At 36.0% G+C, this 17,407-nt stretch overlaps 1 protein-coding gene across 50 annotated transcripts in view; it reads right to left on the minus strand.

The window, feature by feature from the left end:
- The window catches only part of LOC106879514 (ralBP1-associated Eps domain-containing protein 1), a 137,892-nt gene that overhangs the window by 316 nt on the left and 120,169 nt on the right, over nucleotides 1-17,407 (minus strand). For 16 of the 50 annotated variants that reach the window (XM_089346927.1, XM_089346926.1, XM_089346928.1 and 13 more), the window contains 6 exons: nucleotides 16,735-17,007; nucleotides 14,146-14,201; nucleotides 11,215-11,421; nucleotides 8,681-8,714; nucleotides 6,368-6,411; nucleotides 3,966-4,030 (listed from right to left, as the gene is read on the minus strand). In XM_089346927.1, the coding sequence (XP_089203053.1) occupies nucleotides 3,966-4,030; nucleotides 6,368-6,411; nucleotides 8,681-8,714; nucleotides 11,215-11,421; nucleotides 14,146-14,201; nucleotides 16,735-17,007 (679 nt within the window). The remainder of the gene's footprint in view (nucleotides 1-3,965; nucleotides 4,031-6,367; nucleotides 6,412-8,680; nucleotides 8,715-11,214; nucleotides 11,422-14,145; nucleotides 14,202-16,734; nucleotides 17,008-17,407) is intronic. The other 34 variants (XM_089346954.1, XM_089346933.1, XM_089346934.1 and 31 more) reach the window with 3 other exon arrangements.

Raw genomic sequence — 17,407 nt, forward strand, 5'->3', positions numbered from 1 at the left:
AACAAATTTATAGTTTAAGTCATCACATGCAGGAATAAATCATTTTTGCACAAGAAAACATTTACTACAGCTTCTTTTTATTTAACATCCTTTGACTCCACAAAATTCTTGAAGAAAACTCACAATTGGTAATTGTAAATAATACCAAGTGCAGAAATTTTAAACTTTTCTACAGACTAATCTATTGATTAATCAGTCATTTGCTTGTGGAAAGTCCTTGCAAATCTAATTTATCACATAAGATTAGGATTACAAGAAATAATTACAAAAATTTCACATAAAACATGTAAGGAAATAATTCTAAAAAGTTACCATCACTATACACTGTCTTTCCATGCAAGCATAAGTTGGATAGGTTTTCACAATTCAAATTATTTGCTATTGAGAGCAACTGCTTTCATAGACTGATACTTGAATATGTTATCTTGATTTGGTTTAGTTTCTATAGCTGGATGCCCTCCCTATTGTCAACCACTTGAGTGCACTCAGGGCATTTTTCTCATGGTACCAACCAACACTGAGAGTAAAACTATGACAAGATAGGACAAAACAAACCTCACAACCCTCTATTTCTCAGCTTGTTTGCCATCCACTTTACAGTATGTACTAGGTATGTCACTAGATTTTGAAAATGTGGTTATTTAATTAACAAGTTTGCTGACAGCACTGTTTTAAAATACATTATATTCCCTTTTCAACTAATTCAAAAGTAACAACTCATGCTTTATTAAATTTGATTTTATGTGAAACTTCTTTCTTCAGAATAATTACAGAAATCATGGTGGGAGTAGATTACATCCTTTACAAATTTTCCTTTTCTGTGTGTGTGTGTGTGTGTGTAGATATCATCATTATTCATTTTAATGCCTTATTTTCCATGCTTGTATGGATCAGAGTTTATTAAGGCAGATTTTCTAAGGCTGGATACCCTTCATGTCACCAAACCTCATCTGTTTCCAAGCAAGATAATATTTCCTTCTTGCCAGATATGTTTTGCAGAATATTTGAAGTGAATGACACTGCTTGTGTGACAGTCACACTCATTTACAGCCATCATACTAAGACAAGGAAGCACATACACACACATATACTGTAGTGAGACCAATTTCTGTTGTGGCATATTGAAGTCAACTAGCGTTTTATAGGCTCAATACATTAATCTGTAAAGATTGGTCATCTTACCTATCATATGAGTTTGGAATATTGGTTGAGTCCTGTGCTTTGATTGGTTGACTAAAGCGTGGGATATGGATTGAGGATTCAATCACATTGCATGTAATACATTCTCAAACTAATCTGAATCTGTACTGGAGCCTACCTTCTGTCAATGTAGAGGTCTAACAAATCATCTATGAGCAGAGGGTTGAGCGATTTTCATGAAGGTGAGTCAGGTTATTTTCCTGCCATTATTCACCAGAACAAAATTAAAAAAACGGAGCACATATAAAAAATGACGGCCAGAGATTAATTATCCAAGCAATTGATGAACTATTCAATCACATCAGAATTCATGATGTGTTCATTTTGTCGACTAAACTATTTAACAGAGGAATAAAGTCTCACTGTTGTTTTTTAAAGTTTGTTTCTTGTATCATTTCTACAAGTGAACACACAACAAGTTATATAATGGAATGCAAGATTCCGTAGTAAAACTAAGGGAGGCTTTATATCAACACTTGTTAAAATATGATGTCTTTCAATGCAGGCATGAGTTGGGTGAGTTGTCACAATCCAAATTATTTCTAATTCAGAGCTACTGCTCTCATAGACTGGTACACATGATGAGCTTCTACCAAATCCACTGACAAAGCTTTGGATAGCCTGGAGCTATAGTAGAGGATTTGTCCAAGATGGTGACAGAAAGGGCATTCAACTAGAGAAAATCTACCTCAATGAATTCTGTCAAGCATGGAAAAGTAGATGTAAAAATTATATATATATATAAAGAAAAGGATAAAGAGACTAATGACAAAGTTTCTAACTTTGCCATTAGTCTCTTTATCCTATTCTTTCTTTATATATACACACGCTAATACACGACCCATGTTATATTCCCCACTCATGTTGCAACCATGACAGGGGCAAAACTAGTCGGTATACAGCACTTACTCGGTATTACCTGTATCTTTAGGGTTTGGTTGACTCCAATACCCTTCATAACCTTTATATATATATATATATATATATAAACAAAAGTAAATGAGTATATGCATATATACGTACAGGTATGTGCATACCGACATCCACCTGTATGTATAGGTGCATATCTGGGTACAGGACATTGCAAACAAACGTAGACGAGAACACACGAGCCACATAGAGAACATTCTACTTCATCAGCTACCCACGTTTTAACACCGGCGTTTCAACGAGCTTCGGGCAGCATATATAACTCTGAAAGCATATTTGCTAGAATAAGAATGGGCTGGGCAAAGTTCAGAGAGCTACTATCATTGTTGGTAATAAAGGGCCTCTCACTCAGAGAGAAAGGCAGTTCGTATGATGCCTGTGTACAAACAGCTATGCTACATGATAATGAAACATGGGCTATAACTGCAGAAAATATACAAAGGCCTGAAAGAAATGAAACCAGCATGCTCTGCTGGATGGCTACTGTCAGAAGATTGTGCTGGTACAGAGAGAAGATTGTGCTGGTACAGTCATGTGATGCATATAATTGATGAAAAAAAATGCCAATCTCTAATTGTGGAGGGAACCCGTGGAAAGAGTTAACATGGGATGACATACTCTTTTACTCGTTTCAGTCATTTGACTGCAGCCATGCTGGAGCACCGCCTTTAGTTGAGCAAATCGACTCTAGGACTTATTCATTGTAAGCCTAATACTTATTCTATCATTCTCATCTGCCGAACCACTAAGTTATGGGGACGTAAACACACCAGTATTGGTTGTCAAGCGATGTTGGGGGGACAAACACAAACACACACACACACATATATATATATATACATATATACGATGGGCTTCCATCAGTTTCCATCTACCAAATCCACTCACAAGGCTTTAGTAGAAGACACTTGCCCAAGGTGCCACGCAGTGGGACTGAACTCGGAACCATGTGGTTGGTAAGCAAGCTACTTACCACACAGCCACTCCTGCACCTGTTGACATGTTGAGAAATGAAATGCAAACATTGAACCTCAAAGAAATGACAAGGGACTGAGACTTCGGGTAATCTGCTGTGCTCAAGAAGACATGTCGAGCAATGTAAAATCATAGTCATCCATCCATACAGGCATGTCCTTTACAGCCATATCCTAGAGGACACATAATTCTGTCCTCTAGCAAAACTCCCCAACACCCCCACCAGGTCTCACCACTCTCCCTCACATGCCTATCTGCACACTCTCCATGCCTTTATATTATCTATCATACTCACCTCCCAGCCACTCCAGTTTCTCTCACCATCACTTGCTATCTATAATTATCTCCCTTTACACTCTTACAGAAGATCTCTATCCCATCAGTACTACTTATACTCTCCCCCTTATGTTTCTTGTGAGTAGGCCCTTGCTTACTCTCTCTGACTTTCTAGCTCTCTCCTACCTCTCTTTTGTTCCTTGTCCTATGGGGTAACTGAGTATGTCTTTTGTGGTAAGGCAGCTCTCCTTGTCCCTCTATCATACTCCAGCCTCTCACCTGGCACATGGCCACATCTCTCATTTCCACTCTCTCTCAGCTGAGAGGTTCTTGTCTTTCTAGCTAGTTGGCAACCCAACAGATGCTGGCACCACATCAGAAGTACCCATGCTGGTGCCACGTCAGAGGCACCCAGTACACTCTGTAAAGTAGTTGGGGTTAAGAAGGGCATCCAGTCACGCCAAAACAGACAACTGGAGCCTGGTGCAGCTCTCCAGCTCCTGTCAAACAGTCAAAACCCATGGCAGCATGGAAAATAGATGTTAGATGATGATGAGAATATATATTTGTACTGACAAACCTACCTGCCATAGTAAGAAGACTTTTGCCGATCACTACTCATAACTTCTTCTTCAGGTTCTGGAAGCACCTAAAACACACAGAAGATAATACTTTTAGGCATCATCTATATATTTGGATAAAAAAAAGTATTTTATCAACAAGCATCAACTGAAACATTACCAGCAATTTTAGTCTTAGGTGGGTTTTCAGAAAAATCTTTTATGGTACTTATTTCTTTCAACATTTTCTTTGAAGTGTAGAACAGATTTTTTTTTTTTTTTTTCAATTTCTGTCTATAATTTCTCACTATAATTCACATTCACCAGCATAAGTATATAAATAAAAGATTATAAACGAATGTATTAAACTTGCATTGGAAATTCATACCCGTGAATGACATTGTCTTGAAAAGATAATCCAGCTTGTATACACATTGACCCTTTTCATACCAAACCCATCTGAGACTGCCAAACTAGAAGTAGTTGATAGCTTCCGTTACCTAGGGGACCAAGTCAGTAGCAGGGGTGGATGCTCTGAAAGTGTAGCTGCTAGAATAAGAATAGCCTGAGCAAAGTTCAGAGAGCTCTTACCTCTGCTGGTGACAAAGGGTCTCTCACTGAGAGTAAAAGGTAAACTGTATGACGCATGTATGCGAACAGCCATGCTACATGGTAGTGAAACATGGGCCATGACTGCTGAGGACATGCGTAAGCTTGCAAGGAATGAAGCCAGTATTCTCCGCTGGATGTGTAATGTCAGTGTGCACACACGACAGAGTGTAAGCGCCCTGAGAGAAAAGTTGGATTTAAGAAGCATCAGATGTGGTGTGCAAGAGAGACAACTGCCCTGGTATGGTCGTGTTGCGAATGAATGAGGACAGCTGTGTGAAAAGTCACATCCTAGCAGTTGAGGGAACCTGTGGGAGATGTAGACCCAGGAAGACCTGGGATGAGGTGGTGAGGCATGACCTTCAAACATTGGGCCTTACCGAGGCAATGACTAGAGACCAGGACCTTTGGAGATATGCTGTGCTTGAGAAGACTCAACAAGCCAAGTGAGACCATAACTTATGGCCTATGCCAGTGGGTGTAACCAGCCCATTTATGAATACCCCTCATTCATTGGACAATAAACCTTGCTTGTGAAGACCTATTGAGGCAAGTAAAATCAAAATCAAAATTGCTGACGTGGCTAACGACAGTACCGCCTGATTGGCACTCTTGCCAGTGGAACGTTAAAAGCACATCCAAACGTGGGGTGTAACCGGCCCACTTATGAGTACCCCTCATTCATTGGACAATGAACTTTGCTTGCAAAGACCTATTGAGGCAAGTGTAAACAAACCAAAATCGCTGACATGGCCGATGACAGTACCGCCTGATTGGCACTTGTGCCAGTGGAGCGTTAAAAGCACATCCAAGTGTGATCATTGCCAGGCCCCCGGATTGGCTCCCATGCCGGTGATATGTGAAAAGCACCAGTCATGTGTGATTGTTGCCAGTGTCACCCTGCCAGCACGTGCCGGTGGCGCATGAAAAACAACATTCGAGCGTAGTTGTTGCCATTGCTGCCGGACTGGCTCCCGTGCAGGTAGCACATAACAGCACCTTTCGAGCATGGTCATTGCCAGAACCGCCTGACTGGCCCTCATGCCAGTGGCATGTAAAAAGCACCCACTATTCTCGGAGTGGTTGGCGTTAGAAAGGGCATCCAGCTGTAGAAACTTTGCCAGATCAGATTGAGCCTGGTGCAGCCTCTGGTTCACCAGTCCTTGGTCAAACCGTCCAATCCATGCCAGCATGGAAAGCGGACATTAAACAATGATGATGACGATTGTGTCATTAATGTCACTGACTTTAGTGAATGAATATCTGATGGGTGGAGGGGTACACTAATAATTACTTCCAGTCACCATGATGACTAGTGACCATCAATTTATTTTCAGTCACACTAGAAGTGTGGATATGGATTTAATGATACAAAATATGTATACAGGTGTAAGCATGGCTGTGTAGTTAAGAGGTTCACTTCCCAACCATGTGGTTTTGGATTCAGTCCCCTTGTGAAGCACCTTGGGCAAGTGTCTTCTACCATGTCCTGAGCCAACCAATGTCTTGTGAGCAAATTTGGTAAATGGAAAGTATAAGGAAGCCTAACATATGTATATGTTTGTATGTGAGAGAAAAAGAGTTACAGAGAAAGACTGTGCAAGTGTCTACATTTGTCACTCGCTACTTAACTAGTGCTGGTTTGTCTATGTAACTTAGTAATTTGTCAAAAAAGACAGATAGAATAAGTACCAGACTTAAAAACAAGTACTAAGGTGGATTAATCTGGTACTCCAGCATGGCTACATTCCAATGACTGAAACAAGTAAAAGAAAATGTGAGTATTCTTGATATGCTTAATATATTACAAAACTCACCTTTGAAACTGAAGTATTATTGACAATTGAACTATCAACATTATCTGAAACATAATTTAAAGAACAAATAAGCTTAAAATAAAGATCAGAAAAGAAAATGATGCAGAAACTGGAAATGAAATAGAAATTAATTATAAACATCATACATAATGATATTTGAGAAAGATCCTATCTTTTAAATAATGACATCACTGCTTTTGCATATGTTTTGTGCATTGGATGTTAACTCTTCTGTTAAAAATGTAAATCTTGAGACATGCTAAATGAAGACAATGTCAGTTTGAATGATAATCTTTTCAAATTCATTAATATACTCTGCTACAAAGAATAAATAATTTGTACATGTATATGTGAGGGAAGAAGTAGAAGAATGAGTGTAGAAAACATATTGGGGTAAGATACATTTAAAAAAAACTGGATGGGAAGAATTCTATACTAGAAACAAAATATATTTCTATACAAAGGGCAGGTGAAGGCACAATTGCAAGATTATGGTTCTGATTCCCAGACTGGGTGGTATGTTGTGTTCTGAAAGAAAACACTTCATTTCACTTAGCTCCATTCCACTTAGCTGTAAATGAGTAAACTCTGCAACTGGTTGGGAGCCTGTTCAGTGGGAAATGTGGTCTCAGTCATTTGTACACCAGGGAAACTGGGTAACTGGCTCTAAGTGACCTCACACTTGAGACAGTGCTTACTTTTTACAAAAGGTAGATAGTATGAAGTATGTTTAAGAAGCAAAGAGTTATATGAAAGTAAAATTTAAGTAATATGTATATAGGAGATTTGAAAAGGTTGCAGAGGAATCGTCTATCAGTTTTTTAAACGTTAATTTACATAAAGTCTAGTATAAATGTGATGCAAAAGCAGCTGGTATCAAGCACAATGATTGACATGTCTAAGAAATGTCATTGCACTGATGTGAACATATAATATGAATGGATATTTGGAGAGTGAAAAATTGATGTATGAAAGCAGTTGAAACAAAGATAAACCATGGGCAAGAGATGTGGAATACACAGATAATTTTGAAATGAGATGACATAGTTGAAACTCATAAATTACATACTGTTTTGCAAACATATTGTATTGCTATTTTTGAATTGAGAACAATAATGGAGTGGGTGATGGAGATGCAAAAAGACGTCTTTGTGTGCTTCATAGATCACACAAATGCCTTCAATAAAGTAAAACATGAAGAACTCAGTAACCTTGGTCTGCATGGAAATGACCTTGAAATCTTGTAGAGCTTGTACTGGAACAAATCAAGAGTGCATAAAGGTGGATGGAGAATGCTGTGAATACACTAGCATCAGGTGAAGGGTTAAACAAGGATGTGTTATGCCACCAGATCTCTTCAATTACCATAGTGGATTGATCATAAGAGAAATGGAGAAGGAAAAAGGTCTTAGAATAGGAGGCAGAAACATCACAAACATAAGATATGCAGATGGCACAGAAAAGGGACTTCAGGATGTAGTGAGAAAGTGAGAGGAAAGGTCTGTTCATAAAACACAAGACAGTGTATAGTGGTGACAAAGAATGGAAGCCTAAGTGCATGCTGAAAATGAACAATCAAATCATTAAGCAGGTATCAACCTTCAACTACCTTGGAACTTTGATCACAGAAGACAAGATGTGTAAAGGAGATCAAAAGACAAATACTGCTGGCAGAATCTGCATTCTCAAAATTGCATAACATCTTGAGAAATTGTACTCCAAGCATCAAGACCAAGATCCGTATATTGAACTGCTAGGACTACCCTGTGTTAATGTATGGAAGTGAGGCATGGTCTATAATATCAGAAAGGAGAAGGTGCACAAAGAGCTATGAAATATGGTTCTTAAGGAGAATATTGAAGATAGCATGGACAAAGTGTTTAATGAAGAAGTGATAACCCAGGCTGTGGTAAATAGGAAACTGCTTCTTGATATAAGGACCAAATGACTGAAATTTCTTGGCTGTTTGATGAAGTGGGGGAGGGGGCAGAGAATTTACTAATGACTGGAAAGATTGAATGGAAAAGAAGCAGAAGAAGAAGAAGAAGAAGGGTGATATGGCTATCAAACTTGACAAACCGGTTGGAAGAAAGACATATTAAACATCATGAAGTAGAACTATTACAGAAAACAAAGGACAGAGAATTGAGGCAGAACATTACTTATGTTCTGCATCCTAGACATGGCACAAGAAAAGAAAAAATTGCTAAAACAATCACCAACCTACACCAGTATTAAAATAATCACACACACACACAAAAGGGGCTTGTATGAAAATAGAGTATAACATGAGGGTCCAAAATGAAAACATACCTGTATCTGTTTGAGTTGTAATAGGAGGCAAACCCTGAAAAGCAATGAGGATTGGATGTCAGACAATTAGATATTAAAAAACATGAATTTTAAAATAAACAATAGGTGATAAAAAAAAAATACCTCTGGTACTAACATGAAACAATTCTATAAAAAGAAAACAGAATATTGTTTTTAAAGAACATGAAAAATAAATTTCTCAGATTAAATTTTTTAAAAACATATAAAAAAAGTTGATTTAAAAAATAATGGCAAAGACAGTGGAAACGTGGAGTAGTCAGACCACATAGGGCAGCCACTTTATATATATATATATATATATATATGTATATATATATATATATGTATATATATATATATATATATATATATATATATATATATATATATATATATATATATATATATATATATATATATATATATATATATATACGTGGTTGCTGTAGTTAAAGTTAAGTTATAGCTAAGGAAGGGGTCACCAAAAACCCATGCTACACCACTGTGTACAGAAAGGCTGAAGAAAATTAACTGCATAAAAAGCTTTGACAATAGCATCATAAGTATTTTTAAAAATGCAAAATCATAGAAGTAGTGCAAAAAGACTGAAGGTGCTTATTTCTAAATGTACTTCATCACCTCATCTACACTGCTATTGTTGTAGGTTCAGAAAAAGAAGACACTTGTTAGATAAGTTCTAAACGATTATGATGATACAGGGTGATAAAATGGACTGGGTCTTTGATAAGCAGGTCTTGATCAAATCCAAGTCAAATAAGAGACAATCACATCTACCTTTATACACTGATATGTCAGCAGTTAAAAATACATTGGTTTTAGTGTTCTTAAACTCGGAGATATTGGTTCAAACATCACATTTATACCTACTCACAAGTGGTGAAACACATCTCCTTTACTGTAATCTTTGATTGTGAATCCAACAACACTTTAACCACTATATATATACACACACACAATTGTTTGGTACAAAAGTGACTCAATGGCCAAAAGTTTCGTGCATGGCACTTATCAAACAGTTTTATAAGTACCATGCACAAAGTGCATCAAACTTAAGCCTTGGGTCACTTTTGTAACTTTCTGTCAATTAAAAGTAACATTAAAGTGTGTGTGTGTGTATGTGTGCGTGTCTCTTATATATATATATATATATATATATATATATATATATATAAACAAATTCTATCCATATCCACCATTCTCAGCATTCAACATTTACGTGTGTCTGTGTAGTTTGAAGTGGTGCAGAGATTTTATATATTCAGAGATAAAAAAAGATAGCAGAATTTGGATAAACTCTATTTAGTGCTTTTATGCCTTTGTTTACACAGAATTATTAGTCTTTGGATCATTGTAACTTGCAATGCTAGTTCTGAATTCCACAAAAAAACTTAAAAGTGTGTGTGTGTGTGCACGCACACACTAAAGATTGGATAGAGTGCACATCAGAATTATTAAGATAAAACTTACTTGGAAGAGAATAATTCTGATGTGCACTCAATACGATCTTTTTACTCTTTCATTTTCTGTCTTTTTTCTCTCTCTTATTCTTTTACCTTCTCTTCTCACATTATTCTATTCTATTACTCTGTTACTCACTCTCCCTCACTCCTCCTCCCTTGCTCACATAGCTCCCACATGACCATCGGCCATCTTTCTTTCTTTCTCGCCGTTGTAGCTGGAACAATGAAGATGTGTTCTTGTTTGTTTCTTGTCCTAGCTTGATTTACACATTTGCCATCACAACCTCGTTTTGGCTTAGCAGCCCTTCCTGTTTGTTTTCACAGTCCTGTTTGTGTTATCTATTTTGACCCTCCACAAAATCTCAAATTTTATTAAATTTGCTTTGCGGGAGCAACTGTTTTATCGAAAGCATATATTATTGTTAAATGCTCAAAATACGAGACTAGAAAAACAGCCAACAACTGATGAAGGGTCATTCTTTATGTCGTTTGAAAGAACGGTTCATATTCCATGTACTCATGCTTCATACTTTTTTGTTGTACATGTTTCATGACGTCCTGTGCCCACACACACACACACACACACACATATATATGTATAGATTTAAGTATGTACATATACATATGTATATATGCAGATATATATATATATATTATATTATTATATGATTGAACGCCACGCATCCTCTTCCAAGTAAGTTATATATATATATACATGTATATATACATAAAATACATATTTTACACACACACAGAGTTAGATGGGAAATGAAGAGTGAGAGACTAAACTATTAGCTTTCTAAATCATTTACTGCAAAGGTCAATATTGGAATATATAACTGTCAGTAATTATTAATTAAGCAAAAGAATGAAGAAAGAAAGAAAAAGTATTAAAAATTAAGAATTTAAAAAAAATAAAGTGTAGTTTGAAGCTAGCTAATAAGCTCCCAGTATGAAAAAAAAATTTTTTTAATTAAAAATCCCAACACCAGTTTATAATGATAGGCCGGCAAGCAAGTAGGGTTCTTAGGCATAGAAGAACCACAGTCTTACCCCAATTTGACGTATATCAAGAGAAGCACACCGACGGTGCTTCTCCACCATGGGAGCCTGTAATTTAATGGCTGGTGTAACTGAGGTAGAGTCCTCAGAATGGTCAACAGAATCGAGATCTTGTGAAGAGAAATCAGTAAATCGGAAAATCTTTTCTGACTGCATACCTCCAAATCCAAGTAAGATATCCCTGCTTTGCCTAGAGACCTGATGAAGGTAGATTAATATAGTTTGATAACCTTGCTTTGAAGAAATGATTTAAGTTCTATTTATTTTAGAAATAACAATAGCAAATAAACAACATATAGAGAATGAAAATGTCCCACAGAATTTTATATCAATATTGGTTCATTTATGAATTATCTATGATTAACAAAATAATCTACCTTTCTATTTTAATAAGCTGTGTTGGGTGTGTGACTATACATGAAAGAGGGAGAGACCAACTATTAAATAGAATGAACCCAATTTCAAACTTTTACAGAGAACCACTGAAAATTTTGAATACAGAAACATTTGAATCTTTTTTTAACTGCCACAAAGCTGTTTTTTTTTTTCTTTTTAAATAAGCATTTGATTTTATTGATTCTAGAGGGAAGAAAGGCAAAATTAACTCAGCAGTCCATATAGAAAGATCATTGACAATAAAAGCATTAACTAATAAGAAGAATGCTACTAGGAATGAGAAAGCATGAGTGCATGCATGTTTGCACACATACACTCACATTCAAACTTTCAATTTAAGATTATTCTGAAGAAATTCAATTAACTGATCAATTATTGTAGCTGTTGCTATTAACACTAGTTTGTCAATGTAGCTTAAGACTGAGGAATCACTTGTGGCATATTTCTAGAAATAACATTTTTAAATTTGCTTTGAACATTAAGGTCTTCTGCAATTAAGAACCTTATAAATTAAAGCACCCCCACCCCTGTTAGAATATTAATCATTTAAATCTTCAGGAACCATTGATGGTCTGAAGGAGACCAATGGCGGTCTGTATCAGCAAAAATGAGTTTAACAAAGTTCAGAGAAAAAAAATACTAATATCTTGAAGAAGGACCTTCAATAGCTGAAGGTATGAGGAGGACAGAAGCAAGAACTAGAAAGTATTTAAAGATTTAAAATTAATTTTAAAACTACTAGAGATAAAGAGATGTTGGAAAATATCATGAACTTAAATATAAATCTATGATAGTTGCCAAGTCAGAAAAAGAGGGGCAAAATGGCTGTGAGGTTTAGGCTCTTTACTTCAAATTTTACTATAATCAGTTTGCCTGTTGGACAAAAATCAGGCTCTACTTATAAATTAATAAATGAACAATTACAATTAGGGTATTCAGCTGTAAAAACTAATTGCTCCATCCCAACCATGCTTTCATAAAGAAAGGAAAGTGGGTTAAGTTGTTAAATGCTAAAATTGATTGACATCAGCAGCATTGACAATCATTAAAAATTTGGTGAAAGCAACACTCATAAACTTAAAACCACACTTCAATAAACAGCAATCAAATAAATACTGACTACCAATCATACTCCATCTGCCCGCCTAAAGTCATTGCACCCTCTTTCTTCTATTCATTTACAGTTATTGGGACCACTTTTAGCACTTAATCATGAACATTACAAGGCGATCTCTGCTAGTGCTAGAGCCATAAAAAGTGTACCCAGTACACTGTCAAGCAGTTTGTGTTAAAGGTATCCTCTAGCACACCAGATCCTATCAAACCATCCAACCCATGATAGCATAGAAGACAGACATTAAAAGTTGATCATGATTACAAAGTATTTGTAACTATCAATATTTATATAGTTCTGTATAAACTAAATATTTCAGAATAAATAAACCACCATAAGGGAAAACTTCATGGTTATATACAAAATGTATGTTCCATCAAAGTCTGTTAAGGTTTTAAATATAAAACATTTAAATGATGCTTTGCTTATAGGGTATATCATCATCATTTGACATCTATATTCCATGCCAGCATGAGTTGGACAGTTTGATGCGATCTGACGGGTCCAAGGACTGTGTTATATTCTAGTGTCTGCTTTGGCATGGTTTTTACAGCTGAATATCCTTCCTTATGCTGATCACTATAGTGTATACTGGGTACCTTTTCATGCCATTGGCACTACTGAGGTCACTATGCAGCTTGCAAGACTACAAAATGCAAGGCAGTGGCTTCACACTAGGGGATGATGGTTAGGGTATGAGAGAAACGAGTGGGGGCAGAGCAGGTTCTTGTTCTGGAGAAGCTATGCGACTACTCACATTTAGGAGAGTAGTGAGAATAAATCAGTAGTAGCTGTAAAGAGACAAATAGTGATGACGTGGTGTCCAGATGGCCCCTTGAGTTATGATGGGAGTAGAAGTGAGTTGGGTCAAAAGACAGGAAAAATGGGAGGGGATGTAGGTAATATCTGTAAAGATTGAATATGAATGTAGGGAGTGGTGGATACAAGGGTGGAGGATGGCTAATGAAGCATGAGTTGGGGAAGGTAAAGGGATGCAAGAAGAGAGCAGGGGAGGGTAAGCATGAATAGAATGGTTTCTGTTGAGTTATTTTTGCTAAAAATCTATGCACCTTTCTTATTCCTTACCATTCAGTTGTAGAGAAATGAAACCGGTCTTAAACAAGCAAGTTGACACATGTACCTTGCAAAGGAGCAAAATACAATGGCTCTAGTATTAAAATTTGAACTCATTTTAACCTCACAGCTACAGTATTGTGGCTTCATAAAAAATCTATGCAGAAATTTTTGAAATAACATCAACAAAGTATTTCACATTAAAATATGTCCTTTAGCTGAAATACCTCAAATCATTTATATACACATATCTCTTTAGCATGACAATAGCAATCCATATTGAAAACAAATATTAAAGAAATTTATGAATTAAGTTAGAATATACAGAAGCTACATACATCTTTAGGAGATGTCCGAGGTGGCACTGCAGGAGGTGGTAACAATACTGAAGTGCCTGAAAGTAAGTAAATTGCATAATTTAAACTGTTCCACATATTATATTATAGATGTTACATGGTTTAGGATTTAAAGGTTCAAGGCAAGTGTAAATTATCAAACACAGAACAAAGTAACACATATTTTTCTTTGTATGGTTATAATTACAACAAGCATGAACTAATAACTAGAACAACAATATACAAAAATATAGCAAAAGAAGAAAACAATAGAAACTAAAATTATTGAGAGAAAAAATAATTATCATTTACTTATTAGCATATCAATAATAATAATGATAATAACAATAGAAAAGCAGCAATTCAAACAGTAACAGAAAACAACAGCATGTAAATAAAAAAAAATATTTTAAAAAAAGTGTTGGTGAAGCTGACAGAAGGGGAAAAAGAAGTTTTGTTGGAATCAAGCCACAATGCATGATGGGGTTAGTATTCCCAGTTGTTAGCACAGATATAGCAGTGATATTAATAGGTGTCTGAGAAAAAGGCAGTAAACTTTCTAACTGAAATGAGTTTTAATTGGAATAAAAATACTGTCATTTTTTGTTGAAAAGGCAAGAAAACGAAAAGGATTTCTATAATGAAAAATAAAAAAGAATACTAACAAAAAGGAAGGAAGTTCCCTTTTTGTTAATAACTATCAAGATAACTATCTTGAATGATAGTTATCAGCATTTTGTTCAAGATTTTGGACTGGAGAAAACTCAGAGTAAACACTACTGTGCTGACAGTGCTACTGAACTTTGTTTCCAAATGCAGGAGCTGTCTCATCAGGCAGTGAAGCAGCTCTTTTGGCCCCTTCTATCACAATACCAGACCTGCCCAGGGCCACCTACCAATGTAGGCAACAAACACCTGCACAACAGCACAAGTTTTGTTGAGTTAGATGTTGCAACTCTGGGCCAGATGTTTCTACCATTGCCAGTGCTAGTTCTTGCCGCATCACTTGTCCTCTTCCTCTTGAGCCAGACGTAATGGCTTGTTTTCTCAGAGGCTTCTGACATCTTTTCTATTATTCACAGCTAATCCAAGTCTACCAGGCACCAAGTGAACTCTTCCAACAAACCCTCTAACACCTACCTCTATAGGAAAGCATATTGATTCACATAATTAGTGAGTAACTAAATGATTATCTAATACAATAGACACTGTGGAATTATGGTTAAGTTAATAAAAAGGTGAGTCAGCAACTCATTTTCATTTTCTGATTAAAGCTATTTCACTATTTTTCACTTTTGCCGCAATAAGTATAAACATCACAAATTTTTTCTTCTTCTTTTTGATGGTGGGGATTCCCCTCAGGGACATTGTGTCTGTGTAAACCATACACAAAGTCCCAGGTCTAATCAATATGCTAAATAATCTTAAAAATGGGAGGCTACCTGAGGAAACTATCTCAGTGTACTCTCTTACACTAAGACATTGCTGAAGCATTTAACTAAGCAGGAATAAAATTTGGGCAAACGGTGTACCCCAGCAGCAATTATTGTAAGGAAAATAATCACTTCTAGATTAATCATGGCAGGATTAGAAGTTTTACACAGAAAATACATATTTAAATTTTTTTTTTACTTCTCTCATTACAAAGATCCTAAATAATATTTTAATCATAGGTAGCCATGTATAGCGTCATTTAATCATCAGCATGACATAACCTTAGGTAAATAAATTACACTTAAACATTTTATGAAACAAGATAGTTTAGAAGGCATTCATGGAATGTACTTTTCTCTCCTTTCTTTTCATAGGTCGTTAATAGTTCAAGAACTGAGAGAAGACAGAGAAAACTCCTACATACAGATTAATTATTTCCTGGGAATTTTTAACCTTCTGAAAGATTTCATAAATGTAGTTTACTATTACAGTTTTAACTACAAACAAATTTCACAGGCTGTTTTTGATATATTTTAATTTAATCCATAATTGATACATGGATAAGAAAAATAACTTAACTAAAAATTTAAACAAATAGCAAAAACATAAGGAAATCAAAGCACAAGAAATAATAATGATAATAATAGTGTTGGTGGTGACAGTAGTGCTTTCAACACAAAAACATAAACTCACTACACACTAGGTGATTTTTTAGACAAAGTTTCTGAACATATAAGGTAAAGTAAATGATTTAAAAGATATACAAACCTTTAACTTATGCATGCTTGCACACACACACACACACGCACACACACAGCATGTAGGTATGTGTGAGTGCATATAGCACATACATACTAACACATACACAGACAAAGAGATTGTTTAATGAGGAGGATAGCAAAGAGAAAGCAAAACAGAACAAAAGTTCTCTTTTTCAACCCATCCAAACCCTCAAATCCTAGAACAGAAAGTGGGTTCAGATACTATGCAGTGACAAATAAGAGTTGGTGGGGGAAACAGGTTTATAATTATGAGCCGAATCAAAATAAAGGGCTGGGTTAATTTATTATTAATCAGTGTTAGCTAGAACTGGTCAGTAATTAACAAAAAGTATTGAGTGATTAGTATTATGAGATGATTTTGAAAAGTAGGACCTACCCACATCACCTTTCATTTTTAAGTCGACAGAAATGCTCCGTCCATGTGACTGGATTGGCCGAGGGGGAAGTCTTGGAGGTCCAAACTGCCCCCCTGTAGTGGCTGGACTATCAGGGGTCACAGTCTGCTGGACTGTGGTTGTGGTTGTGGCTGTCACGCTGATGGAGGCCGTGGTCCCTGCCGGCCCTTTGTCAGAGCTACCAGTGTTGGTCATCTGGTCCCCACCTCCAGTACAAGGGGCTGGAGGAGGTTGGAGGTGCCCAGGTCCAGCAACTGAGGAAACAGTGCACAATTTAGCCAGCTCAAATAAACTGAAGTAAGACAACTTCATACAAATAACAGAGTGAGAAGGTATCCAAGTTAGAGAAAATCAAGATTTAATGTTTGATATAATAACACACTTACCCTAAGAAATTAATAAGAAGCTGCTAAAAACAATTTTTTTTTATATTTTAAATGTACAATTAATGTTAAAATCAAAAGAAAGAAAACAAAGTAACAAAATTCAACAAAAGAAAAATATAAAATAAAACAAATAACACCTATTTTCTCTAGAAATATTCACTTTTTGAGTTGAGCAGTGTACTTTTCCTTGGATTTTCTCTTTCTCACCTTCATATCACATTGTTTTTCTCTCTTACAAGTGTAGTACCTCGTATTAAACTGAGCAACA

This window comes from Octopus bimaculoides, chromosome 2 (assembly GCF_046866305.1).
Source record: "Octopus bimaculoides isolate indiv1 chromosome 2, ASM4686630v1, whole genome shotgun sequence".
NCBI lineage: Eukaryota > Metazoa > Mollusca > Cephalopoda > Octopoda > Octopodidae > Octopus > Octopus bimaculoides.